Source organism: Erithacus rubecula (genome assembly GCF_903797595.1).
Source record: "Erithacus rubecula genome assembly, contig: SUPER_Z_unloc_2, whole genome shotgun sequence".
Lineage (NCBI taxonomy): Eukaryota > Metazoa > Chordata > Aves > Passeriformes > Muscicapidae > Erithacus > Erithacus rubecula.
The window spans coordinates 4,208,467-4,235,538 of record NW_027635860.1 but is presented as its reverse complement, the minus strand read 5'-3'; the positions used below and the strand labels follow the sequence as shown (position 1 = coordinate 4,235,538).

Genomic DNA, 27,072 nt, shown 5'->3' with positions numbered 1-27,072 from the left:
ACTGTAATTCAGACCTTTCAAATGATGAGGAAATTAATATAATTTGTCTTCTTATTTCTCCTATATTAAGCCCAAAATACAGGTAAGAGATTTCAACATTTAATATACAAATATTCTTAACTCTTAAATGCAACATCAAGTAGCATATGTATTGCCTTCTCTACGTATATTAGATGGCACGGTCTATTTCCAAGGCTTTCATTTTCACGTCTACAAACCTATTTTATTACAGAATACAGCACTCCACAAAAGAAAAGTAGTTACCAAGTAAAGATAGTGCAGGCTGGACACAACTTGAATTTACCAGTATCCACAAATACTAGTGAAAAAAGACTGTTAGCCTAGAACAAAGTAAACTCCTTAGGTCAGCTGGATTATTTTGCAAATTTACATTTTAAACTTACACATAAATCCTGCTGCTTTGTCACCTTCACCACATACACCAAAATTCAGCCAATTTCTAGGCAGAATTAATTAATTCCATTTTTCATTTTCATTAATTCCATTTTCTACTGACTCTTTACATCACTGATAGGGCCTTTTCTCTTCCACATGGAAGCTAATCCTAACCAAAGATCAGTATTTGTATTTGTTACAAGTATTACTGCTGAGGGGGAAGGATATCCCAATTCAGATATAACAAGATACCCATGGCAACAATCAGACACATCCTAGTAAAGTCCACGTGGACAACTTGACTCAGTTAATGAACCACACAGTTTTCTTTAACAGGAGAAACTCGGCAGTACTTCAGTAAAAATACAGAGAAAAGGAACGAGAACTGCAGAGCAGAATACACTTCCTCTCTTGTCTTATCTCTCTTCCTGATTGTATTGAGTCTGGCTGAGATGGAGTTAGTTTTCCCACAGCTGCTCTCAGAGGTCTGAGGGTACCTGGGAAGGTGGTGTTAACACACCAGTGCTTTGGTGACTGCTGGGCAGTGCTGGCAGAGCATCAGTGCTGTCTCTCATTCCCACCACATCAGTAGACTGGGAATGGGTAAGAGCCTGGGAGGGGACAAAACTCAGCCAACTGACCCAAACTGACCAAAGGAAAAACTCATCCCAGATGGTATCAGCTCAGATATAAAAGCTAAGGAAAAGAGGAGGAATGGGGCATTTGTTATTTACGATGTTTGTCTTTCAGAGTAATTACTACGTGCAGAAGCCCTGCTTCCGAGGAAGTGGCTCAACACTGCTAGCTGATGGAAAGAAGAAAATAAACTTTTTTTTTCCCCTCTTTGTTCATGCATGCCTAAACTTTTGCTTTTGCTTTAATAAACTTCCTTATCTCCACTTAAGAGCCCCTTTTTGCTTCAGTTTTTCTTCCCTGTCTGGTTGGGATGAAGACTGCTGGACCAACTTGGTGGGCACTTGGCATTCAGCCAAGAACAACTGCTCAACCTAGCTTTCTTGTTCTTCCCTTTTAGTTTAAATACTACATAGAAAAAAACCACAGTAATTCTACCTTCATGTGTTCAGTTCATTCTGGAGATACCCAACATGCCAACACAAACAAGTATTCATGAAGCAAAGATTATGTCAATAAGGAAAAGATTATTTCAGCATGCTGAACTCTTCAAAGAGCTCAAAAATCTATATATTTTCCTCATTTTAACACTGAAAATTACAAACCAGAAGGAAAGCCCTCTTAAGAGATTTTTAGCAAAAAATACTGGTCTGCATAAAGTATGACGGGCAAATATGAGTGCACACAATAGCATCAGAACAAACCACAGCACAAGACTAAAATAATGACTTGAAGTGCTAAAGAAGGCCACAACTGACACCGGTAAAACTGGTCAATCTTGATGAATGTGTTGTTTACATCAAAACAGTTACCTTCAGTCTACTAAGAATGGCAGCAAGATTGTGATATACTCTATATGCCATTCCTCTTCCTGTTACCAGAACAGGAAGACAAACTGTATCCAGAAAGATACCACAGATCACACCATAAAAACTCTTTGATTTAAAAAGGACAAAGGATTTGTTGAAAAATCAGCTCATCAGCTGCCAATTAAGAAATATGACAAGAAGGTAACAGGGCTCCTCAGCCTCCACGTAATCCTGAGCCTAAGTAACCCTGCAAAAGACTGCTTGTATGCAAGTTTGATACCACAAGCCAATTAAATACATGCAAGTAGTGTGACTTTTATTTAAAGTAAGACATTTCCCTTTCCCTTGCATTTGGTAACAAGTATACCAAATTTTATTTTCCTGATGTCCAGATCCAGCATTTCTAAGAAAACCTGATACAAATCAAGAAATTTACATGGAATGTATCATGAATAAAATATTTAGTGAATTCAAGATATACTAACATATTAGAGCATGTAAAAGGTTTTTAGATAAGCTTAAATGAAGCACTATAAAGATCAAAGCTTACCTGAGCTATTATGGACAGAATGCCCACCACAGCTATAAATGCTGCAATGCTAGCAGATCCAAAGCCTATAATCTGTAGAGAAGCAGAAACTGTGTAAAACAAATTGCAAACACAATCCAGGGCAATTACTAGCAGTGAGGATCTTCTCAATGAAAACACTCATCTCTGCTTATACACTAGATTTATACAGGATCCACACAGGAAGTGTTCATTTTCAATAATAATCCTTGACTCTTTGCCAAGAAAATCATAAAGGAAAAAAAAAAACTTCCTTAAAAAACAGAGAAAACAGAGACAGACAAGGTCATGGATCTAGAAATTGAAGTTTTCTATCCGTCCCACAAATACAACAGGTCTTTGACAGGCAAAAATCACACCTCAAGACAGACCCACAAACTACTGCACAAAGGCTTGCATAAGGCAAACACGTGCTTAAGATATTGCAGGCTTTATGCACCAGGAATCAAGTGTTACTCAATTCTTGGCTTAGGAAAGTACCTTGCCTTTAATTTTAAGCTTTACTTTGTCAGAAAGCAAGCCTCTGAGCAAATTCTATAACATGAAAGAAGTCATAGGGAATACTTATTTAAACCTCCTTAGTAAGATGTGAAGAAACCAATGTTTACCTGTCTCAAGTACAGAAAGAAACTAGAATACTGGCCAGCCTCAGGAAGATATGAGAGAAACACTGTAATGCAGATTGGGAGAACTGTAGGATCTTTTCTAACTTTCTTCAGAGACTGTAAAACAAAAAAACAAAGCAGGTATTGAAACACTTGTACAACCTCTATTGAAAGCATAAAGAAAGAAGGGTAGATTCTCTTTTTTGTGCATGCAGACACATCAAAACAGTTACACACGGATACTGTTAAGTTGAACCTTCAATCAATCACAATCAGTCACAATCAATCTCATTATACACAGTCTGGAGAACTCAGCTCCTTGCTAAAGTTTCCATTAAGATTTTGAAGCTACTGTTCAGTGCCAAGTCAAAACTATTCCCCAAAAACAGCATTACATAATTTTAAGGGAAATACCTAATGTCTTCTAGTGGATCTCCATAATAATAATTTGTTTTGAAAGATACTAGTAAATAATATACTTTTTTTATACTTGTTCGCCGACAATATTAATTGCTTTAAGGAACAAATAAATTGTGGAAAATTCTGTAACTGCAATTTTCAAGCATGCCATTCATCTCTCAATATTCACAATCAGCTCCCAGAAGATCTAATGAAGAAAAATCACTCATTCATTTCTTAATATACCAAGCTGTAACAAAAAAATTAACAGAGTGAGCAAGTGAACAAGCTACTACAAAGATTGCACAGTATGTTTTAGCCCTTCCTGTACAAACCCATTAAAAAAAAAAAAAAAAAATCAGGCATTATAGATCCATTCTCAATTAGAAAGAAATCACATACAATCAAAATAGAAATCAAGAGTGGGGGGAGATACTGCTAAAAGTACAATTATAAACTGAATATGTAAAAACTTAATATACTGGCTTTTGAGGAATAAGAATTCAGCATTTCTCTTTGCAATAACATAGAGTACCTAAATTAGAAAAATTAAAGTATTGTCCCTTTGGATTTCACACCAAACACTATTTTCAAATCTAGAATTATTTAATCTGCAAAGTTTGGCTTTATTTTGTTTTTTAAATGTAGTTTGATCTTCATGAGCAAGAGCAGAGAACAAAGACTGTGGGTATACTGAATAGTCAAGCTACCAGCAAAACTGAAGACTTCTCAAGCTTACAAATTTCAACTAATAATTATTACTTATTAATCATCAAACATTTAATGATTACTTAGTGAAGTGCATCTTACTGCAAAAGGATCTGCCTGCTCCCACGATATAGAAGATCCCCATGAAGCAGGTCTTATTTTTTCTGGCAGAGATTCTGGTACAGCTAGCAGGATGAAGCAGATGTCCACAACAGCCACCAGCGTGGCCACCAGCACAACCAGACTATCCCCATAGCTGGCAGACAAGTACGCTCCAATGGCAGGACTAGTCACCAAACTTGCTGCAAAGGTGGCAGATACCTGTGCACAACAATAGTTTACAAACTCATCAAAGTGGTCATTCTCCCATTATAGAAAAAATAAGTAACTTCCTCACCACCACCACCACTCCCTAGAAGCGTGATTTAAAAAACAGACGAGTCAAAAATTCAAGAAAAAAACCCAAACCAAACAAAAATAGTAAAATAAACCACACACCACTTACAACAATAAATATGGTTCCCAAATACAGTTTCTAAAGCCTCCTCAACATGACACCATACTAGACAGGACTTGCACTCCAAGATCAGGTTTGGCTCAAAGGAAAATGGCTCTTACTTTCAATTAGACTAAAATCTTTTTTTTGGTTTTCTAATTATGAATTTGAAGTGATTTGACTGAAAAAGTTGTCAGTACATTTAAATGTCTGCCTAAAAGTAGTTCAAAAGCTAAGGACATCTATTAACAGACCTCCAAAACATAAAGTAATAAAGGCCCATCCTGGGTGGAGCCATGGCCAGACTCTTGTACTGACCAAGGTGTATTTTTCGAGGGCCTTTTAATAAATAGCTACTTTATTCCTTTAACAGTGTCTAGTCTCTGTTCCAGGTAGCCTGTTTAGGCATCATTAATATTTAATGTTTTGTTTGCAAAACTTAAAGATGTTCTTTCTTACACATGCCTTCTATGCAAGTTTCAAATATTAATTCTGTTCCCATGAGCATACAGCACTCTGTTCACTGCCTGAACTCTAACACAGTGTCTTGAGCCATGGTAAATTCCTTTATCAACTTCTTTACATGAATCAGGAAACAGTCTGTACATCAAAACAGAAGTATGATATGAAAGTCATAATCTGACCTTTTTTCCCAAGATGAGCATATCTTACCAGTCCGTAGGCTGTAGTTCTTTGATGTTCCTGTGTTACATCAGCTACATAGGCAAATATTACAGAAAAGGTAACAGAAAAGACTCCACATACTGAAATCAGAGCGAAGTACCACCTAGGAATTTAAAATCAACAATTAGAAAGTTTGAGCTAAGATCTCTTGCTTTTTATCTTACAAAAAGCAAGTTAGCGTTTAAACCTAAGAGGAGGGTTCCTCGAGAGCTAACACAGAACTTTACTGGAGATGAATCAATGACTGTCTCACTTAAGTACTGGAAAACAGCATTTTAATATTTTATATTCCTCTGTTTACTTTACATCAGTCTAAAAGAAGAAGTGGCGCCTTGAGGACATGGTACCTATAGATTTTTACACTACCAAGTTCAAGTTATGAAAAATTAATTCTCTTAGAAGTCATTTCATCAGCCAGTTAAGGAATAAGCTATCATATATATAAGGCTGCAGAAGCTGAACTCTGAATGCATTCAGAGTGAAAATTCTTTTGTTTCAAAACTAACAGTTTCACAATTAATGTAAATGCAATTAAAGTCTTAACTGAGCAGTACTGACTTGGTTTTAAAGTCCCAATCAAAGAGGTAAAAGATTGCACTTGCAACAATTATACTTTATTTTTAGCTAATAAATGCTAAGATTTATTTAACTTTAAAAACATGCTTATTACTGTCAGTCATTAAGGGAAAAATTTAAGTTTATCTTAACACAGATTAAGACAAGATTATAAAATCTTTTCAAGAACTGTTCTACTTGTATGAATATAGTTCACATTCTAGTATTTCTACTTTTAGGATACACAGTTTGAATACAGCTTGAACAGCAAAGCTCCAGAATAATGCAAGCATGTCTTGAAAGAAATCATGTCTTCTTGTCTTAGTGTCCCTCTCCCGTTTTCCCAAACATCTCCTCTGAATATCTGCTCTCCTGAAAGCTTGCAACTGCAGTTTGTACCACTTACCATGGGCTTATTCGCATTAATGGAATTGGGACACAGGTGAAGAAAACTGTAAGAAGAAGAAAAGATTTTCTTCCCCAGGCATCTGAGAGAGCACCTATTAGTGGAGCACTGAGAAATGACAAAAAACCCTGTGACAGAAGAAAAACAATATGTCTGTATCTGCATTTCCAAGGCTCACTTTAACTACAATATAAGAAAGAAATAAAATTGAAAAGTCATTTGAAACTAAATACAGAAGTTGTAGATAATGGAAAATGTACACTACTTGTTCTGCAGTCTAGTTTTCTGTAATTCTGATGTTTTGCCTTTCAAATCTATTAAACCCAAGTCAGCTAAAAAAAAAAAAAAAGAGACAGAATATATTTTTTTAAGGTCCATTTGATTAAATATAGATGTAATATTCTTTAAAATCTCCAAAATACAGTCTAGTTCCACAAAGGACATTATCTTAGCCTCTATCAAGAGATTCAGTGCTAGATTTCAAACTCAAGTCACCCTCTAATTTGGACTACCTTAGAAGAGAGCTTTGGGTAATATATAACTGCTCTCTAAAACAAATTTAACAATTTAAATGAAATACTTACTGCTATATACTACATATTTATCCTGTACAGTACATCTGTACAGTGCAAGAACTTTTGAGGATCTTTTGAGCAAGCCTGGCAACTTGAGATCACGGGACACCATAATGAGATTCCCGTGGTGAAGATCAGACTCACATGTACAGTACAAACAGAAACAATTGACTAAGGATCAAATACTAGATTTCCCAGAATTTCATGAAGTCCTAGAACCTAGGCTTCAAATCCGTTTTATTACACAGGAGAATTAAAATAAGTAAAGGATTTCACAAGTCTGGAAACTAGGAAACAGTTCCTCCTAATTAGCACATTCTTCATTTATCAATCCAATTGTGCCATAAGTTCAAACATCAGTAAATGCATGGTTCTCTAAGCACCTTAAAGACCTGAAAGTCTACTCTGGCAAACTCTAGCTTACCTCTCTTATTCAAATATAGTCACAAGTTCAACATATGTGTACAGACTGCTGTTCTGCCAAATCCTTGCAAACCAACCTCATTTTCAATGTTTTCAGTAAGTAGGCTGAGAGCAAAAGCTGTAAAGGAGACCACCAGATCCTCAGAAAGAGGTGTCTTACTCAGTTAAAATTAATTTTTCTGTTCCCTAGAATCGGACTTCAGTGCCACATGAACTAACGTATTTTTGCTGTCAAAAACACTTCCACTGTTTCACAAACAAAATTTTAAAGAAAAAAGATAGGGAAGTACAAGCTCTCTCTGGTCTTTGATCCCTGTTTATTAGACCTTTCAAAGCAATCCAAACATTCATTACATTACTGCTCTTTTTTACAGATATACTCTGTAAAAGAAAAAAAAAATCTATGGGGAACCTTTAATTTCCTAATTTTAATAAACAGTTACAATGCCCTGTGAGTGAAAAACTTAAAAGAAAACAGGAAGAGGAACATGAACTTTGTTTTTCTATGAGAACAATGAGAAGATAACTTCCTCTTTCAGTCTGAGACAAACCATCCCAAGTGCACTGTGTTCTGCCAATCCACCATCAAAGACAGCAAGACAGCAAGCTGGTCCTTAACAGGTTACATTCTTACAACTAAAAGCAATGCTTTAATTTATTGCGGGACATGAAGAAAAATAGTTTCTGAGTGCTATAAATTATCTGAGCCATATGTTACAGCAAGGGCTTTGCAGCCTCTCAGTACAATAGTTACCAAAGAAAAGACTTTACATTAGTTATGCTACAAAACTCTTGCTAGCTTTTTTGTGGCCACAATCCAGAATAACCACTGTGTGAATGCAGTGGTCTAAGTAAACTGTAAGCTGCCCTGAATATCCTGAATATCACAGAATGTTCAAGAGCTGATTAAAATCAAAAGGACCAGGAAAACAAACCTGATGAAAATTAGGTCTTATGCCACATTTTAAGACAAAATCACAGTGATTTAAGTGCTTCACTTTCTATGTCAATGTATCATCATGATTGCATTAATTTGTCTCTGATATAAATCATTTAGCAAAAGCAGACAATAAAAACCTAGCTTTATTCTCAGACAGATCCTTATCAAAATTACAATAGCTACAAGTGATATCTATTCAAATGAGAGAAATTTAAATTTCTGAGAAACATTCCACTTGTCTCAAGATGCTGCCACTTCCGCAATAAAACTTTAATTCAGCCCAAGAAACAACCACTACAGTGAAAAAACTGTTTAACAATTAACTACATTGTCAGTGTTTTGTATGTTCTTATGGAAAATGCAGGTGAGACAAAATATGAGAAACACACAGAATATTTAGGTCAGAGGTTTAAAAAACATCTTACCTTAACACCTTGAATAAGACCATTCATTAAAAATGTATGATGGGGAAATGTTTCATGTAAGACCTGATGAGGGGAAAAGTACTATTTTAATAAGGAGAGACAAGAAACAGTGGATTCCAAGTTTAAATTTGATTTGTAAACCAGGATAGCTCTATGAGAACTTGTCAAAAAAGTATCCCATCCCGAAATAAAAAACTAAAAGAAGAACAAAACAAACAAACAACGAAACAAAAAAACCCACTAATAAAAGCCCCCCAAATAAACAACAAAAAAGCAACACAAAAACCCTTAGTACCACCAGGAAAAATAAGTATCTTCTAACTACTTTTGTCTTCACAATAAAATGCAAACAAAATTTACTATCAATTTATCGGCATAAATTCCTATGCTGGCAAAGGCTGTAATGCAGAGATAGTTGGTTAGGGACGCTTTGCTCAAAGAGTATCAATGTAAGCAAAAACCACCTCCATGTAGTACAAATTACAAAATGTTTATGTAAGCAATTCCTTAAAAAAGTTGACTCAAACACTACCAATATTTAAGAGTGAATATGAGATTCAGCTAACTTAAATTGTCATGGAAAAACAGTACAATATATTCACAACTGAACACACAGCAGCAATTAAATAACCATACAGTTAGAAACCCTTCCAATTAATAAGCAGAAGCTTATAAATACCAGCAAGAGTTCTGAGCATTTAAATACAGCTACAAATTCATGTAAGGTGCTTTACCAGCAGTCTTAATTCAAGGGCAAGAATGTTAATCTATGCTAAACAGATTTACCATAAATATGCAAGAGTTAAGGGGCCTCACAGATGCTACCATGTTAACTAAAAAAACTTATTATGATGTTCAAAGCACATATGCAAAAAAAATCACATTCAAACAAAACTCACATTAATTTGCTCCTGATATTTATAGATAAGTGCCACCAGTTACAAAAATTATTTACATGTATACTGAGTAAGCATCACTGAAAAGTATCAACACTATTCTATGAAGACTGAGATTCTCATAGGTTCTAAGTGGTGGTTCTCTTACTAATGACTGGGTGAGAATTCTCCTTATTTACTTTACTCTTCCCTTCTGGTATAATCTTTTGGTTAGGTACGTAAAACTATTTTTCACCTGTTATAACACTGATCTTATGATATTAATAGAGAGAAAAAAAAAGGTCAGGAATAACAGATTTAAAAGTAGATGTCTTCTAAGTTAAAAAAAAAAAAAAACCACAACAAAGCAAAGAAAAATAGGAAACTCAGAGTCAAATCTGATTATCACTGAACCGTTTTCTAGTATTTTTTTCCTGAGACGGAACTACTGCTGATTTTAAGCTCACGTTTTTTTATATTAATTTGTTGCTTTATAGACAAGAGAAATGCAAGTTGACAAACTGGTAGAGGGAACTGCTTTACTCAAGTTCTACCAACAGATATATATTCAAAATACATATATTGAAGAGAACAAGTTATTAAGTAATTAATATTCCTTATGGTGATTTACTGACATTGGTTACAAGTCCATAAATTTAAAAAAAATGTCCATAAGCTTTGGGCAGTCTTTGACTAAAATAGTCTCTGTGTGCTTTATAAACACTTTAAATCTTCTCCAAGTATAGCATCATGTAACAAACCATGCAGCTTTGCTGACAGATGTCAAAAGAAGTGAAAAAGCAATTTAAAAAATGAACTTTACAGCTATCACAATTTACTTTCATAGCATGCAACATTTTAATTAGATTGAAAGTTGACAACAGCCTATAGAATCATGAAAAAACCCACAAAAAATTGAGTAACCATGAGCTTTGATCAACAGGTCAGACATTTCCATTTTTGCCCTCCCTACTTGACAAACTTGCTTGATCAGAAGTGGGCAGCTGGCTGTTCAAAGGCTGAACCTTGCTCTTAAGATATCTCTACAACATGTCTAGTATAGCTGCTTTATAAGCAGGTCAATGTAAGTTACCACAGGTACATCACAAGAGAGGTGCAAAGTATCAAACCAGACTTGAAACTATATAAATGCAACAGCAGCCATTCAATGATTGCAAAGCTGATTAGAAATAAAGACTATCACCCTCAACTATGGACCAATTCCAACTGGAGTATACTACTGGGCAACCTAATGCACAGTTTTATTAAAATTGGAGGGGGTTTGCAGATCTGTAAGAATTACGATGCTTGTCCTTTGAAATGAGAAGTGCCAAACTTGGGAAGTGGAAATTGAGCACTTCAGTTAAGGAAAAAAAAAGATAAAGAAAAGATAAAAAAGATCACCTACTAAGTTTCCCCATATTTTGATACCAGCAAGACAGGATGATCGGACAGCCATTTTGTGAGACAACTGCTTTATGGAAATGTGTCAACTGTGTATGTGATCTTTTTTATTACTAAATTATGTTAGGAAGTTCAGCGATTGTCTTTAGAAAAGTTAGGCAAACACATTCCAAGAGTTATGTATTATTATCTTATCTGGAGTTTCGAGAAGGAAAAAAGTTAACTCTTTCAAACACAGAACTGTGCTTGCCATGTATTCTAAGTGGTCTCAAGTATTAGGCAATGAAAACCTGGACTAGCAGACCTCCTGCGACTGCTCACAGGCAGGCCCCACTTAAACGAATGCGACCCATGTCTTCAAATGAAATGCTTTATATCCTATTACCACACACTCAAATTATCTGCTCATCTGGAAAATAACCAGAACAGATTAAATACTTATGAAAATAATTTCTTACATGAATGCCTTTGCATTTCACTCTAAGTTACATGCTGACAATACCATCAGCCCACAGGAGTACACATAGTTAATGAAAGGTAGCATAATTAACTCAGTTGTTACAAGTGGAAGATTAATTGAACTATGAAGTCTCGAAAAAGACAGAATTTCCAGAGAAATTTCAAACAGATAAACTGGTGTTAATCTAAAAGGCAAATAAGAGTTAAAGAGTAATACAGCAGAATAAATTGATTTTTCCTTATCTTCTAGTCTTTCAGCAGTCCAGATCTCAGTTGCTAAGACTTCTGGAATTCAGGCAATGAGACACGCATTAATGTAAAGAAAATTAAACCCCCAAATCCCTAGAAACTAGCAAAATAACATTTGTCAATACCAAGATAATAGCTGATGAAGGATACTTACCGTTAGCATTGGAGTTGTCAAGAGCCCCCAGGCAAAGAATTCTAGAAATATGACCACCACCGCATGGTACACACTCGGCCGACCAATACCCTGTTGCTAATAAAGAGAAATAAATGCAGTGGTTGTAACACATCCAGTTCATGACATGTGCAAATATCTCTTGCAAACATATTTTGATCATCACCACTTTTCAACGCGACCTACTAACCAAGCCCTTGGGAGCAACAATAAGCCAAACAAGGGAGGAGAAACTGTTTTGTACCACAAAACAATTAAAATCCCAAGGGAACTTGAGAAAGTTTGTTCCCTTGAACACCTGCTGACTGAAAAGAATTACTGGCCCTATTCCTGGTATTGCCCTGTACTGCTCTTACCCCTAACATGCCTTTAGTTTTTCTCCTCCTCGAGCATTATTCACAGCCCTTCCAAAACAGAGTGACAAATGGCATACCTCTCCCTGCTTCCTCCACAAGTAACAAGACACAACCACTTTATTAAGATCATAGGATTATGACAATGTACATAATCAGAAGAACACTTTTGTATTTAAAAATGCCCAAGTATGAGAAAATAGGGAGCTGCTTATGTCATCTGTAAAACTGTTTTCTGTTGATTGCTTGACCAACAATTCTATGCCTGTCTGCAAATACAGACTGCAGACTGAGGAACTATTCTACTGGTCAATAAGTAATTCCAGAAAGAATTAGCATAGTCCTGATTCTGTGAAACTGTTGCCATTCAAGATTAAAGGATTTGATCCCAGATGAGATTAATAAAACCTTATTACTTAGCTGAAATGGGCAGAACCCTTGGGAAAGGCATATTTAACCAGAACTGCTGCTTGCTTGCTTTCTTCCCAAAAGAGATTTAGGCAGAGGTGCTGAACAATCTAGTGGCCTTCACTGCAGTAGCAGCAATGGCTGACAAGGGGAGATTGACAGATGTCATTTAGCTAGACTTCTGTAAACCCTTCAACATAGCTCCAAAGAGGAGACACATGGATGTGAAATGTGAACTATTTGGTGGATAAGGAACTGGTTGGATGGATGCAGCCAGAGAGCTGTAATCAATGGGTCCAGGTGGAGGCTGGTATGAATGGTGTCCCTCAATACTCTAATCTGGGACCAGTGGTCTTTAGTATCTTCACTGATGACACAGACAGTGGGATCAAGTGAAGCTTCAGCAAGACTGCAGATGGCACAAAGCTGTGCAGTACAACTGACACAAAGGAAGAACAGCTGCCATCCACAGAAAGCAGGACAAACTTGAGAACAGGGCCCACAAGAATCTCATGAAGTCTAACAGATCTGGGTGCAAGGAGTTGCACCTGGGTCGGGGCAACCCCAGAAATGACCACAGACTGGGAATAGAATTAGAGAGCAGCCCTGAGGAGGACATGGGGGCTCCTGGGGATGAAAAGTTGGTCATAAACAAGCAATGTAACTCCCAGCCTAGAAGGCAAACCACATCCTGGGCTGCATTAAAAGAGGAACAGCCAGCAAGTGAAGAGGGGGTGGGGATTTTTGAACCCCTGCTCTGCCCTCATGAGACCCCATCTGTAACACTGTGTCCAGCTCTGGAACCATCAGCACAAGAAGGACATGGACCTGCTACAGTGGGTCCAGAGGAGGCCACAAAGTTTTCAAAAGGCTGGAGCATCTCTCCTATGAAGACAGGCTGGGAATGCTGGGATTGTTCAGCCTCTGAGAGGGAAGGAGAAGGGAAAGGAAGGCTCCAGGGAGACCTCTATAGCCGCTCACTGCTTTAATGGGTCTTTTGTAAAAGAGTAACTTTTAAAAAGGAATAGTGACTTTTTACATGGCAGAATATGAGAGGAGAAAGACAACAGTTTTAAACATAAAAAAGGAGATATTTAAATTAGGTATTAGGAATAAATTATTTACTCACAAATAATGAGGCACTGCATCAAGTTAACTAGAGAAGTTGTGGACATCTCTCAAGTGTTAAAGGCTGGTGGATGGGGCCCTAAGCAATTCCACCCTAGTGGATGGAATTCTCTCCACAGGTGGAGGGATTGGAATTAATGACCTTCGAGGTTCCTTCCAATCAAAAGCATTCTGCGATGTTTTCATTTCTGACTACCCCTTGGCATAGTAACTGTTTTACATAGGTTTTGTGTTCCAAAATTACTCTTTGCCTTTCTCCTACTGTTCTGCAGAAGACTGTTTCTCAGTGTTTCCAACCAATTCAAGGTCATTACAACAGAAGACTGCAATTTAATAATGCAGAATTCAGTTGAAGTGATAAATATCAACCTGACTCATTTCAGCAAGTGGAGAGCAGGGTGAGAAAGAAACTCAGGACCTCACACTGAACACAAAAAAAAAAATCAAGATAACCCACAATGAAGGCAGAGTACTGAAATATTTGGTGTTTCTACCCTGCTCAAAAACTTTCACCCAAATTGGTAGAAACCACATTTTGAAAATGCTTGCATAACAAGATTCATTTAAGCTGTTTACAGTAAAAACCTGTGAAGAAATTTCTATTGTTTAAACAATAAATTCATAGATCTGTAAGTTTTTTTAGATCTAGCAGTTTACCAAAACCTGTAGCAACAGTGTATTCTAGCTAATAAGAGTCAATTTTTTTTCCGTATTGCAGCTTTCTTCAAAGCATGAAGATTTGAAGAAAATAGCTCACTTTCTCCTGGGAAATAATATAATATCAAATATAGATCAAATATTATCTCTGAATAGGTTACCATGCAATTTTTAATTTCTAAATAGCAAAGATTCCAAAGGCTACGAGGGTAAAATAAAAATCCTCCTCATATAAGAAGTCTGTAAGTACTCCTATATAAGGTCATAGCATAACAATTTTATGAGTATTTTTTTGGCCAAGACCTCTGTCAGTCAGACTAGCACTTAACATTTAACTACACTGAGGTCTGAAGACCCCTTCCACAGCAGTTTCCTCTGAAAAATACAAATTTTGCAGTAGAGTAGTAAGGCACCACCCAGACCTTCCCCTGTCTCTACTTTACTTCCCTCACAACTCTGTATCACTAATCATGTTACTGCATCATAAATATCTAGTCTGCATTTAGCAAACATTTCTATTGCTATGAAAAACAAAGTTTTAGAGTGTTTGCTGTTTTATAATAATGGTTTTATTACACACAAATCTGGTCTGAGATTTATATAGTTTAGCAGAAAGATGATGTACACACATTCTCAAAGACATGCATGGAGATTAAAGGAGTCTGAAAAAAATTTCTGGCAGTATCATGCTGCTTACAGTTAGCTACACTGACCTCCTAAAAAGAACAGAAAATTCCACAGCCTTTGGATTCAAGCCATGGCCTGGAAAAACTAAAATTCAGATCTTGAAAGGAACATGCACCTGTTAAAACTAAGACAAGCATTCAGTGTCAAATATACTAGCACTACCAATTTATGATCCACACTGACTGTTGTAGATGATGTTCAGTTTTATTTACAGTATCCTAAATTCCTAGATAAATTAAAAATCTTGTGCTAAAGGCTGCATTGGAAAACTACAATCATGGACCGAGGTAAGTTTACTGGCATTATTAAATGGACTGTTGAAGACAGTTACTGCTGAATGTTCATCTTTACTGTAGTTCCCAAAAAACTCTATCACAGAAGCTTCCAATTTTTAATCAAGCATCGACCTGTGTTTCTTAAGAAAACAAAATATGTCTATAATTAATCATGTACACAGCCTGGTCCACATTAAAAAAAAAAAAAAATCAGTGAAAACTCTTTACTCAGTTCAAAAATCAAAGGGTTTTTTAAAAATACTTCCCACTTGCCTTTATCCTAAAGCTGTATCACAACAACTGGGTGAGGTTCATTTCTGTATTGAGAAAACACCCTGCAACAAAATTCCATGCAATTTACACAAAGAACTTTTGAATATGCAAAAAAATTATTATAAACCTGGAAACACAAGGATCTCTACCCTTCTTGAATAAACAATATGGGAACAACCTACTGATTTCCCCATGATTAGAAAGATTTTTAAAAGGATTTCAGAAATAATGCAAATGTAGTAAACACACAAGTTGCTTGCCTCTTTCACTGCCATCAAAATTGGAAGTGTTATAAGTAAGTGCCCTCAGGAATGCCTTAAAAATGCTATGGGCTTATTTTCTACTCACATGGATAATTTTCATGTGACAGACCTGTGTGTGGGCTGAGAAACTATGTACAGAACATAGTAACCGCCTTCAAATGCAGCTGTTTGTCAAGGTTTTATACTTGCACAATCATTAATGAGCAAAACATTACTTAATCTCAAATGCTTAACAATACAAGTTTGATGCCATCACTGTAAAATCTGAAATCTTAAAAGTTCTAAACAAAACATCTGTTATTTCTCCAGTTTTACAGTTTTGCTCCTTCGACGCCTCTTTTTACTGCCCAATTCTAAAAAACATTTTTCTTCTGCCTTTCTTGGAGTCAGAATAAAATCGAAAGTTAATTTTAAGGAAACTAGGGTAACTACTGGGAGGCAGTACAATTTTTTTTTCAAAGCAAAACTGCTGTTGAACATTAACAAATCCATGAAAGAATGTCAAAATGATAATCCAGCTGGTAATAATTGCTCATAGAAAAAAGCAGGAGGGAAACACATTCTAGTATTAGTAAGAATACCTTACCTAAGACATTTTGAAGAACAGCTAGTACAATTCACCCTAAAATACTTCACAGCAAAATGTAATCTTATAGCCAATCCCAGATCTGCAGAGCAAACCAAGAACAGGCAGTATTTATTATTCATATAGTTTTTAGGTAAGTATTTATCTGTTATTTCAAATATAATGTAATAATTAAAATTGTATAAATGCCTGCAAAAGCAACATAATTTACTACATTAATTTAAAGCATGCCTGTTTACTTTTCTGAAGAAATATGCTTCTTTGAGAACAAAATCACTTCTCAGTGTTCAAATCCTGAAGCCCTCCAGAGCTTTTCAAATTTTCCACATTTTGATAAGGGCCACACAGTACCACTAGGCAAACTAAGCAAAAGATTCAATTGGATGAATATAGCAGGCTTTTTTTACTCCCACAAGAGTGAAGCAGGAGAGTTGGACATTAGAGGTTTGTCTGAATATCCAACTGGAAAAGCCCTAGGCAACCTCCTCAGGCGTCACAGCTGATCCTGACCTGAAGAGGAAGGTATCTCCCTAAAGCACCTTTCCAGTCACATAATCCTATTATCTTTCAGGCAGATAACAACCAAACTCAAACTGAACTTTTGAATTGACAAACTACAGGAACTTGTCCCTACATCATCTTCTGGGGAATTCCTTCCCACCTGGCATTAAGATCTCCCAGGAGAACCTGCTAGTTCCTTGTTCTACCTGCACCTTTGCAAAGAGCACTCATTGTCCTACAATATGTAAAATAAATAAATTAGTATGAATTTTATTACTTTTTTTAAGTGCCTAGAGAAACATTTTCCCCTACAAGAATTAACTGGTTCAAATAGTCATTTTTTATACTACCACCTGCACTGCAGTCCTATAGTCCATAGTACCTGTACTATGTCAACTCTGATATTTTCAAGGAGAAAAATAACTGAACTAACAGAATCAGTAAAACACTCCAAGAAACATGCTTTCATGTATGAATCATTCAGATCTTGAAGTTTATCACAGTTATAAAATTCATTCCCTTTACACATTTATTTATTTTCATTACTATTTCATTAGTTTCCCCTCAAAATACAACCACATCAAATGCAAACTCTTCTTGGTATGTCTCACTACAAGACTATTTAATCATTTTAGCTTATTCTTGCACAAGTATTATACCACCAATCCATCTCACTTCAAGGTGGGTTGTCTTTCTTCCACACATATTACCCAGGTAGTTCTCTGGGGATTCAGCATGTTTATCACTTTCTAGTGACTATTTTCTTTAATTTTCAAACAGAAGCATTTTGGATCCACCTCAATTCCAACTGCTCACCAGAAATGAACTATTTATTTGAACTGTCAAAAGTTCAGCACAAAAATATATAGAACACAAGTAAAAGTGCTTTCCAATCCAGTACTACATTCTAGGTATGCCTTGTGAGCTGCAACATAAATCGTAACTAATTCAGACTAATTCATTGTCCAAACTTGTATTTCAGTTGCAAAACAAACACCTTAAGCAGATCTGTATCTGTACTGGAAGATCACTACACACTCTCTCAACAGAAAGCTAAGCTGAATCATATTGCACAGGTCTAGAGTATCAGAACAATTCATTCAAAATGAAACAGCCTGTGAAGATTTTTCAAGGAGAAATTGTGCCTTATAAAGTTCCTGGAGTTTTCAAAAACAAGTGTACAGATAAGGAAGATCACATCAATAAGCCTTCTGAAAATTCAGTAAACATACTCAAAGATGCTCACTAAAGGCTCTTAAAGCAAGCAAACTCTTCACAGGAATTAAAAAGAAAAAGAAGGTAAAGAAACAAGCCAACTCACACACACCACCAAAAAAAAAAAATAAAACCAAACAACAAAAAAAAGCCCCACACACAAAAAAGCCCCATGACCATTATAAAAAAACCCTACTGCAATCTGTTCATACAGCACAACAACATTATCAGATGATTCCTACTGCTCTGTCCTAGCATCTATGTTGTTCAACATACTCAGAAGTGAGCTGTAAAAAAGGATGAAAGTGAAGTGAGGAAGTTCATTGACAACAAAATACAATTCATTTTGGAAGAGTTATGGGGCAGTGGAAAAGAGCAACAAAAGTTTGTGGAATCCATAGAACAAATTAAATGGCCACTTGAAATTAATATATATTAATTAAGCAATGCAAACAAGAAGAAACTATTTTAATTCCACATATACGATAATTACAATATAGGAATGTCATCCTAGAAAAAAAAGAGGCAAAAAAAGAAATTTTAGCATTCAGCAGTGGCTTACTAAAGCACATACAAAAGAACTTTCCCTGATAGGAAAAAGATTATCACTATATTATTGCATTAGTATGTGTTATGCCTGCCCTCCTAATCCTCTTCTTCTGATGTTCTGACCATTTTTATTAGCTCTACATAAGACCCTCCTCTTATCACATGACTGGTTCATTCAGAAGCTTTATACAACATGCATTTTGAAGTCCATTTTACAATGCACAACAGGCCCACAGAAAGAAAAAGAACACTGCCAAAGGTATGGACGAATGCTGAAGCAGCTTCTTCCAAACTGCAATAAAAATATCTGCAGGAAGATACACATGGCATTCATTGAACTGGGAGTGACATGAATGGTTTTAAGAAAAATTTGGCACTACCTCCTTACACTTAAATACAAGAGAATAAGTGGTACTTCACACAATCTATTTTTGAGGTCTAAAATGTCTTGCCATATTGTATTTCCCACTGGGAACACATTCCTGTTTAAGTTTAGACTGGACAAGTTTAGAAGCAGGAATCTTCTAAGGAACTTCATGAAGACCATTTCTGGTTCAGTCTTCACGGCTGAAGCCACTGAGGAAGGAATACCAGCCAAGAAAACTGCCATACATCGTGCCACATTCTGAATGGTCCACTCTAGACAGAACCTCATTGCTTCATTAAACTGTTTCATACAGAAATAACATATAATCAGCATATTACACTACAGCAAGTCAGAAGCCAATTTATCTGTTTAAGTTTTCTTCGCAAAACTTAAGAAATATGTATAACACTGAGAAATTATTCTAAAAAAAGCCCTGGCTGATTAGTTAATACACATATTTCTCCATGGGGCAGATAGTTACTCTAACACTCTGTCCAGTAGGCTAGGCTTCAACCTCCGTAGCTAATTATATAACTACGACCTGATAATTTATCACTGCTGTAGCCTACAGTACTGCTCTTGGAATACAATATCATTCACACTGATAGAACCCAGAGCATCAGTAACAGTAGACTTGCAACAGAAGTGCCCTCTCAGCAAAAATATACACCAGAGCAGCTAAACACTCCTGTTCAGACTTTATTGCAATTTAAAAGGATGGGAAGAGTTAGAATGACACTGGCAGTCTTGAGAAGGCAGTATTGTTCATATCTAATTACTAAATTTAACAGTAAAAATAGCCTGTGTGTGAGAAAAAAGTGCTCCACAAAGGATTAAGCACCCTAAGAACTGACCAATGAACAATGTTTTTATCACCAGCAATACAATTTAAATTCTACAAGCAAGAAATTTAAGAAACCAGTTTACTGAATTCAGACCTGTTTCAGTAAAATCTTATAACAATGTTATATATTAACAATATATTATGTGCTGTATTTTTTATGGAGTATAAAAAAAGAAAAATGCTAACACTAAGGGCAAGAACATGTGATTCTTTGGGTACATATAGCTGTGCTTCACTGTGTAAAATAGCTTAAATAACAAAGGCTGGCAAATTTCCAAGATGTACAATTCAGAATGTTTATATTATCTTTCCAAAATATATAAAGGTCTTGGCCTTTGTAATAGCTGAGGCATTTTATGGTGTCCAAGAACATGAAATTAACATCTGATTAATTCTCAAAGAGGTACACATGTGTGACTTTTCATACCCTGTTCAGGACTTCTCCCACAGCATGACACTGCAGGTTCCTTAGTGTGGCTTTTTACTGACAATAGGGTGCACAGAAATGAAGTGCATACTGCAAATACTCTGAATGCTATGTTAAGTTTTATACTACCAGCATTCATAATTCAGATGTAATAAGATTGCACAATAGCTGACAAAATGTCCCATGGCATCGTTTACTTAAATTTCTGAAGCTCACTGAAGTCACCGTAATACAGCCAAGAAAAATTACTTAATTCCATTGGAATTTAGTTAAACATACTATTGTTCTTATTAATTTCAAGGCAGTAACTCAATTCATAAGACATCATTTGTATTCCAGGTCTTCAATTCAGTGAAGCCAATACATTCAATCAAAAAACAGAAGCTTCTTACACCCAAGCTCAAGGGGTAAAAGGAAAACGACTTGCACAACCTGACAGACTGGGTTACACTCTTTAAAAAAACAAAAATGAAAAATTAACACGTTCTTCATAGATCAAAGAAGTAGCTCACAAAAATTTCATTTCTGCATTTATTTTTTCAGCAGCAGTACAAGCAGCAAGCTTCCTCTTCCAAACGCACTCCCACTGATATCAAACAGATCTCTGCAACTACATCTAAAGCCATGATCTGGCACGTCGTATTTTATTGTGAATAAGCTCTTTCAATAAAGTCTAGGCAGAGAGAGTTGTAGCAATATGACAACCACGTGAGAATCACAGGAAGGTGCAGGAACTGCAAATACAAAACAGACTGTTCAGTCAGGAACAGATGCAGATCCTAACGTGATATAACTGCTCCACTGAGATCTAGAGCCTCATGCAATTCTGTCTTGTATGAGATGCTTTAGAGGAACACAAAGTCCTCCAAGGGCACAACTGAGAGGAAAGGGACAAAAATACACCCAGAAAACCAACTTCTGATCATTTTACAAAATTAAGAATTTATGTGATTTTGAAGCTGAATTTTAAAACTTACAGAAGAGCATACATTAAGTACTCAGAAGTATTTTTTAAACATTTAATTCAACTTTACCAAACATTCCCTCCACTAATAAAAAAAAGGAGTTAGCACCTCTGTCAGCTATGGATTTAATTACCATTTGAGTTTTACTTTTCAAAATAGAGAAAGAAATCAGTTATTTCTTTTAAAATTTTCCTAGCTGCACATTCCACTTTCTAGCCTCTGTTCATGTATCAAAAAAATTCCTAGCCTCTGTTCATAGATCAAAAACTAGAAATTGTTCTTCCTCTATATGGTGAGATCAATCCTCTGTTTCTTTCATCACATCTTCTGAGGTAATAAAATGGAAATATTCTGTTTCTTAACTGAAACATTACCTTTTCAAAACTCTTTCAGAGATATTTTTGTAGTCTGACTTCAGATTGGTTACTGCATCCCATATACACTAGACTCTTTAATGGGAGCTCTGTACACAAACCTGGAACAGCAATTCCACCATACAGCAGACATCAGCTGCACTTCTTGAAGAGCCCACCCTGCTTTTTGAAGGGCATAATCCTTTCTAAAAGCAGTTATTTTGGAATTAACTTACAAAGAAGAAATTACTTTACTCATTAATTCCATAGAACAACATCTTTCTTCATCTTTTCTCTGTGTTAATCATCTACTAAAAGTACCTTAAAATCTTCATCAAATACAAGTAAGGTAGAAAGAATGTAAGTGCATCAAACAGATGGTTTCAAGATTTCTTTTTTAATATTCTTCAGTTCTAGCTGTGATATCACATCAAGGCTACACTGTTAATGTTCAGCTAAAATTACTTCTCCACATTCTCATAAAACATCACAATATCTCCGATAGCAGAGATGCTTATCTTTGGGAGGACAGGTAACACACAAAGGAGATGCTGCTCCATGACACAAACCTTACACTGCTCTAGAATTTTTGGCATATGCAATGCTTTCCGCATACCCAACTTTGTGAGTAAACTTATACTAAATTATTCAAGTACAGATGAACATAAATATACCCCAAGAAAAGTTATTAACAGCTTCCAATTCAGACACACAAATTATGCGATTTCAACTTGCCGAAAAAGATTTGAATGGTAAGGCACTACCTTCTTTTGCACCTATACCCTTTCAAAAATTGTCAGTGACAGGATCACCTATTTTATTACTTTGTGCTTCCTCCAGATTCTTCTACTCCATGCTGACCTCTGGGCTAACTCTAACAAAACAGGAAGGGTTATATCGCCTCAGCCAGTACCATCCTGCCTGGAACAACTCACCTGTCATCTACTGCAGAAAGCTCAAGGGATGTGACCTCTGATCTGGTTTTAAGGCACCTTGAGAGCACACTGACGTACTGAAAGGCTTAAGCCTCTTCCTTCGGAAAGCAATAATGCACTGCTACCACATTTACAAACGCAACTTTGCAGCGAGCCCACGGATCACTCCCTTCCAGCTCCATTTTTTTGCACAAGATCTCTTGGTTAGAGTGGAGAAACGAAACAGAAAGCACAGCGGCTTATAAAAACTGCATAGGTAACCCCCTGGGTTCAGTTCAACACAGAGCACCTCCAAGAGATTCTAAGGAAAAATGAAGTTCTACCTTCCAGACACCTCGGATTCACATATTTGAAAACTTATTTACAGCCACCTGCTCACAGGTGCGGCTACTCAGGTTACTCCGCCCGGGACAAACTCGTAACGAAAGTACCGGGGCTGTCAGGGACGAGCAGGGCAAGGCAGGGCAGGGCCGACCTGAAGAACCCGCCGCACCCCAAGTTCCATAAGGCACCCAGGGGCAGGACGCTCCAGCAAACGTCTCGGCGGAGCTGCGGAGGAGCTGCCCCTCACGGGCCCCAGCCCGCAAGGCACGGCCGCCCTCGGGGCTGCCAGGACCCGCAAGCACCTCCGCGGAGCGCCCGCTCCCACCCTGCACTCACCGCGCCGCAGCCGCCCGCCGCCAGGCCGACCCTCTTCACCAGCATGATGCAGCCGCCCCACCTGGCGCCGCCGCCGCCCTCCCACGACGGCTGCGACGGCGGCGGCGGCTCCTCCTCTTGCTGCTGCTTGGCCGCCCGGTCCCTGGCTGGTGGCGGCTCCGGCTCCGGCTCCGGCTCGGGGCTCATGTCGCTGCCAGCATGGCCCCTCCCGGAGCGGCCGGGCCGGGCCGCGGCGGTGCAGCGGCCGCCTCCGCCGGGCTGACGTGCGCGGCCCCGCCCTCCGCGCGCCGAGCCGCCCCCGCCATGAGGCGGGCTCGAGCGGGGCGCGCCGCCGGGGCCGTGAGAGTGGAAGCGGCTCTTGAGATCATCGGCTCCAGCCTGCGACCGAGTGCGCACTGTCACCTCGACCTGAGTGCCACATACAGTCTTTCTTTAAACACCTTCAGCGACTTTACCACTTCTTGGATGTGGCTGGGTCATCCTTTATGTCCATGTGACCACCCACAGCAGGGATATGATCTGAGGATTGCTATTGCCTCTCTGTGGGAGACTGAACTGAACTGAGGCCAACTTGAAACATTCCACATTTGTGGAGACCAGGGAGTTTTGTTGAAGCCTGCTTTGAAGATGGAAGAGTTGTGCTTTTGACTCTGTAGTGGCTAACCCCTGACGTGATAAGACAGTGTGACTGATAGCATGACAAGAGGCACCATCCTGTCTCCACAGGATTATTTCCTATTTCACTCGAAGACTAAGTTGTCGTCCAGAGCACAAACCACTACCCCTTCCCCATGCCCCCTGCCCCTCCTCTTACTTTCCCATCCCATCCTCCCTCTCCCACCATCCCCACCCACACCTCCCCAAGTACCAGGAACATTCATATGTGGCCTGAGGGTCATATGGCTAATAGTTGGATACTCGTGTTGTCTTGGGCAGCTGTGTTTTGTCAGGCATTCCCACCTGAACCTGACTATAAACCAAATAGATTTTGTGTTCAGCAGATTTTCTTGAGGATTTTTCCCCACCAGTTCTTTGGTACTTCTCCCACCACCCAAAAGATCAATTCTGCCGCCACCACTTTGACTGGGATTGCTCAGCAACCAAATCTTGGTGAAGGGCTTGAATAGGTAATGAATGAGTAATGAATGAGTGGGTAATGAGAGCTTCACAGTCTTGAGCTCTCAATTTTTTTTATTTTCCTTTTTTGTCTTCACACTCTTGTGCTTTCTCTTTCTTTTCCCCTGTGCTTGTCCTTGGGTGATGTTGTTGCATTTTCATGTTGCAATGATTCCTTGTTACATTATTAGAGATAATACTAACCAAAACTGCTACATACCTGTTTTCTCTTGCAACCAAATTGTTCTATAATAAACCCTACATGTGTATTTTATGAACACCAATTATTCAGTGGTGTTTCACCCCAAAGATCTTTTAACAAGAACTAGTTTACCCTGGCTCTCTGCAGCACTTGTGGCTCTCTCCCAATGCTGCTGTGCCCTCATCATCTTCTGTTGAACCAGATCCTGGCCTGTGGTCTTCCAACACATCTCAGGACACCTGGCTTTTTCTTTAGTCTTCCCACCTCTTCAAGGGCACTGGACATTTTTGGTTCTCTTCAGACATCTCATAGGACAGCTCTTTGTCAACAGTTTATTCCCAGTCCTCCTCCTCAGCCAAGGTTCCTGGCTCACTGGGCTTCAATATGCTCCATCACTTTCTGCATGTTTTGGATGGCCTCTGTCCCCTCCAGGCCTGTCAGCTCTAGCTGCCTAAAGTCAAGAAATTAATCCACCTGTTAGATGAGAAAGGAGAGAGAAGGGAGTTCTTGAAGAGGTCTTCCACAGGTTCTTTACGTGGTGACTGGAAGAGCACTTGGAACAGGCTGCCCCGAGAGGTCATTGAGTCACCCTCTCAGGAGACAGTCCAAATCCACCTGTACACATTCCTCTGTAACCTTCTCTAGGTGACCCTGCCTTTGCAGGACAGTTAGATTAGATGACCTCCAGAGGTCATTTCCAACTATTCTGTGATTCTGTGATTTGCATGGCTTGCCTAGCTCCCACCATCAAATGTCTGCTGGGAACCTGGCAGAGGTGGCCACTGGGGCAGATGATGGGATTGCAGCCATGTGGCACAACAGGAAGTGAAAGGCTCTTCCCCATTTCCCATGCCATCCCATCATGTCTTTGGTACTCACCTGCTGGGACTGTGATTCAGCTGCCAAGACCATGTGAGAGACACAGGCTGGTCCTCACCCTTCTCTGCAGCAGCTCCTTCTCCAGACTGTCCTGTTGCCACTGCAGGATAACTTTGCTCCAGTGAGCCCTCTGCAGAACCTTCATCCACAGGCTCAACAGTCTTCTGGGAGGCTGAAAACTGTCATCCTCTTCTCCAAGAGAATCTCCATTGCTGTCTTTGCCATCTGCTGCCACAGACCTGCAAGGACCATCCAGGGAAGACGCTGACTGCTGAAGGAACTGCTCTCCCCAGAGCCAGCATCCCAGGGCTCTGTGTTCCTTCAGTGCCCTCACAAGCCAGGTCAAGGCCCTAGACCATCACGGTGACCTCTGAGCATAACAGAGCCCAGCAGCCACTCCCAAGGCAGGTATTCCGTGGCACTGAACCCCAGGGATGGTGTCAGATAATAGTTGCCACATCACCTAATCCATCAGTGGTCATTTTCACAGTATGGGAGATAATGCTATCTTGGACAGGAAATCATTATGCCAGCTACTTTTACAAGTACAGAGGATCAAGATGAACTTCACCTCTTGCAGTGGAGTGCAGCAGCTGTGCAACTTGCTGCTGGGAAACTTGGCTGCTGCTGTCTTGCTTATGGAGCACCTTTTAAAAAGTTTGAGGTTTTTGTGACGAAAACCTGCATTCTTACATGTATTAATCATGAAGGCATTCATTGATGGTTTTGGTTTCGGAAAAATTTAACATGTGTGTTGCTACACAAGTCAGCAGACAAGAAATAGAAATCTAGAGACCTCGCACTCTTTGAAGAAGGACAGGAAAGTTGATTTACCTGTGATTAATGGAAATTAGAGCCCATGTAAAAGAAGCCTTGCTGTCTCAAGGATTTTCATGCTTATTTGAGATACACAGTATGTCTGTGGTCATGGCCAAGTTGAGGAAGCTGAGTATGGCCTGTCCCTGAGCATGTCCAACTACTATGGCATTCAGTGGGAGCTATGTGTCTGGGTAGGCAGGCATAAAGTTGCACTGTGATTGGATTCACTGCAATTGATTTAGTGAGGTTAAAAAGAGATTCAGCTCAAATATTCTCAACTTAAAATTAGTATTTTTTGGAGGTGGAAATTGGTAACTGTCATGTACAGCCCAATTCTTTATATGTAAAAAGAAACGTAATTTTTTTATTATTTTAACTACATGTTTCTAAAATTTCATTAGTGTTCTGGCATGTATAATATTCACGGAAGAGTTTACAGAAGCTTAGTACCTGTATTTGGACACTTCCTTGTTGACACATATCTTTCATCTTATTTTAATACAGAAAAGAGACAGAAATCTCCCTTCCAATTCAGTTTTTACTTTTATACAGGAAACTGCTCGCAATATCTTAGTCTTCTGGTTTCAGAGAGCTTCTGTTTTTACACAAGGACCAAACTGAAGTTTGTGCCTTCACCTGTGAAATGTCCTGGGACAGAGAGAATAAAGCAAGGGCAGCACAAGTACCAGGTCACATCGACCTCTCTCCTCCTGATAAAGACAGTAGAACAGCATTTTGCTTACTCAATAAGAATAGTAGAACAGAACAACCTTTATTCTTATCAAGGGCCCCAGAACCCAACTGCTCAGCTTTGGAGAAGTAATTAAAG

At 38.2% G+C, this 27,072-nt stretch overlaps 1 protein-coding gene across 2 annotated transcripts in view; it reads right to left on the bottom strand.

Annotated features, from left to right (window-relative positions):
• MFSD14B (major facilitator superfamily domain containing 14B) overlaps positions 1-23,492 on the bottom strand; it is a 29,428-nt gene extending 5,936 nt beyond the window's left edge. The window contains exons 1-8 of one of the 2 annotated variants that reach the window (XM_079331100.1): positions 23,228-23,492; positions 11,764-11,856; positions 8,623-8,685; positions 6,260-6,387; positions 5,287-5,401; positions 4,221-4,439; positions 3,015-3,128; positions 2,389-2,460 (exon numbers count right to left, since the gene is read on the bottom strand). In XM_079331100.1, coding sequence (XP_079187226.1) covers positions 2,389-2,460; positions 3,015-3,128; positions 4,221-4,439; positions 5,287-5,401; positions 6,260-6,387; positions 8,623-8,685; positions 11,764-11,856; positions 23,228-23,413 — 990 coding nt within the window. In that variant the 5' untranslated portion in view covers positions 23,414-23,492. Of the gene's footprint in view, positions 1-2,388; positions 2,461-3,014; positions 3,129-4,220; positions 4,440-5,286; positions 5,402-6,259; positions 6,388-8,622; positions 8,686-11,763; positions 11,860-23,227 lie in introns of both variants that reach the window. The other variant, XM_079331099.1, reaches the window with a different exon arrangement.
• Positions 23,493-27,072: the final 3,580 nt, after the last annotated feature.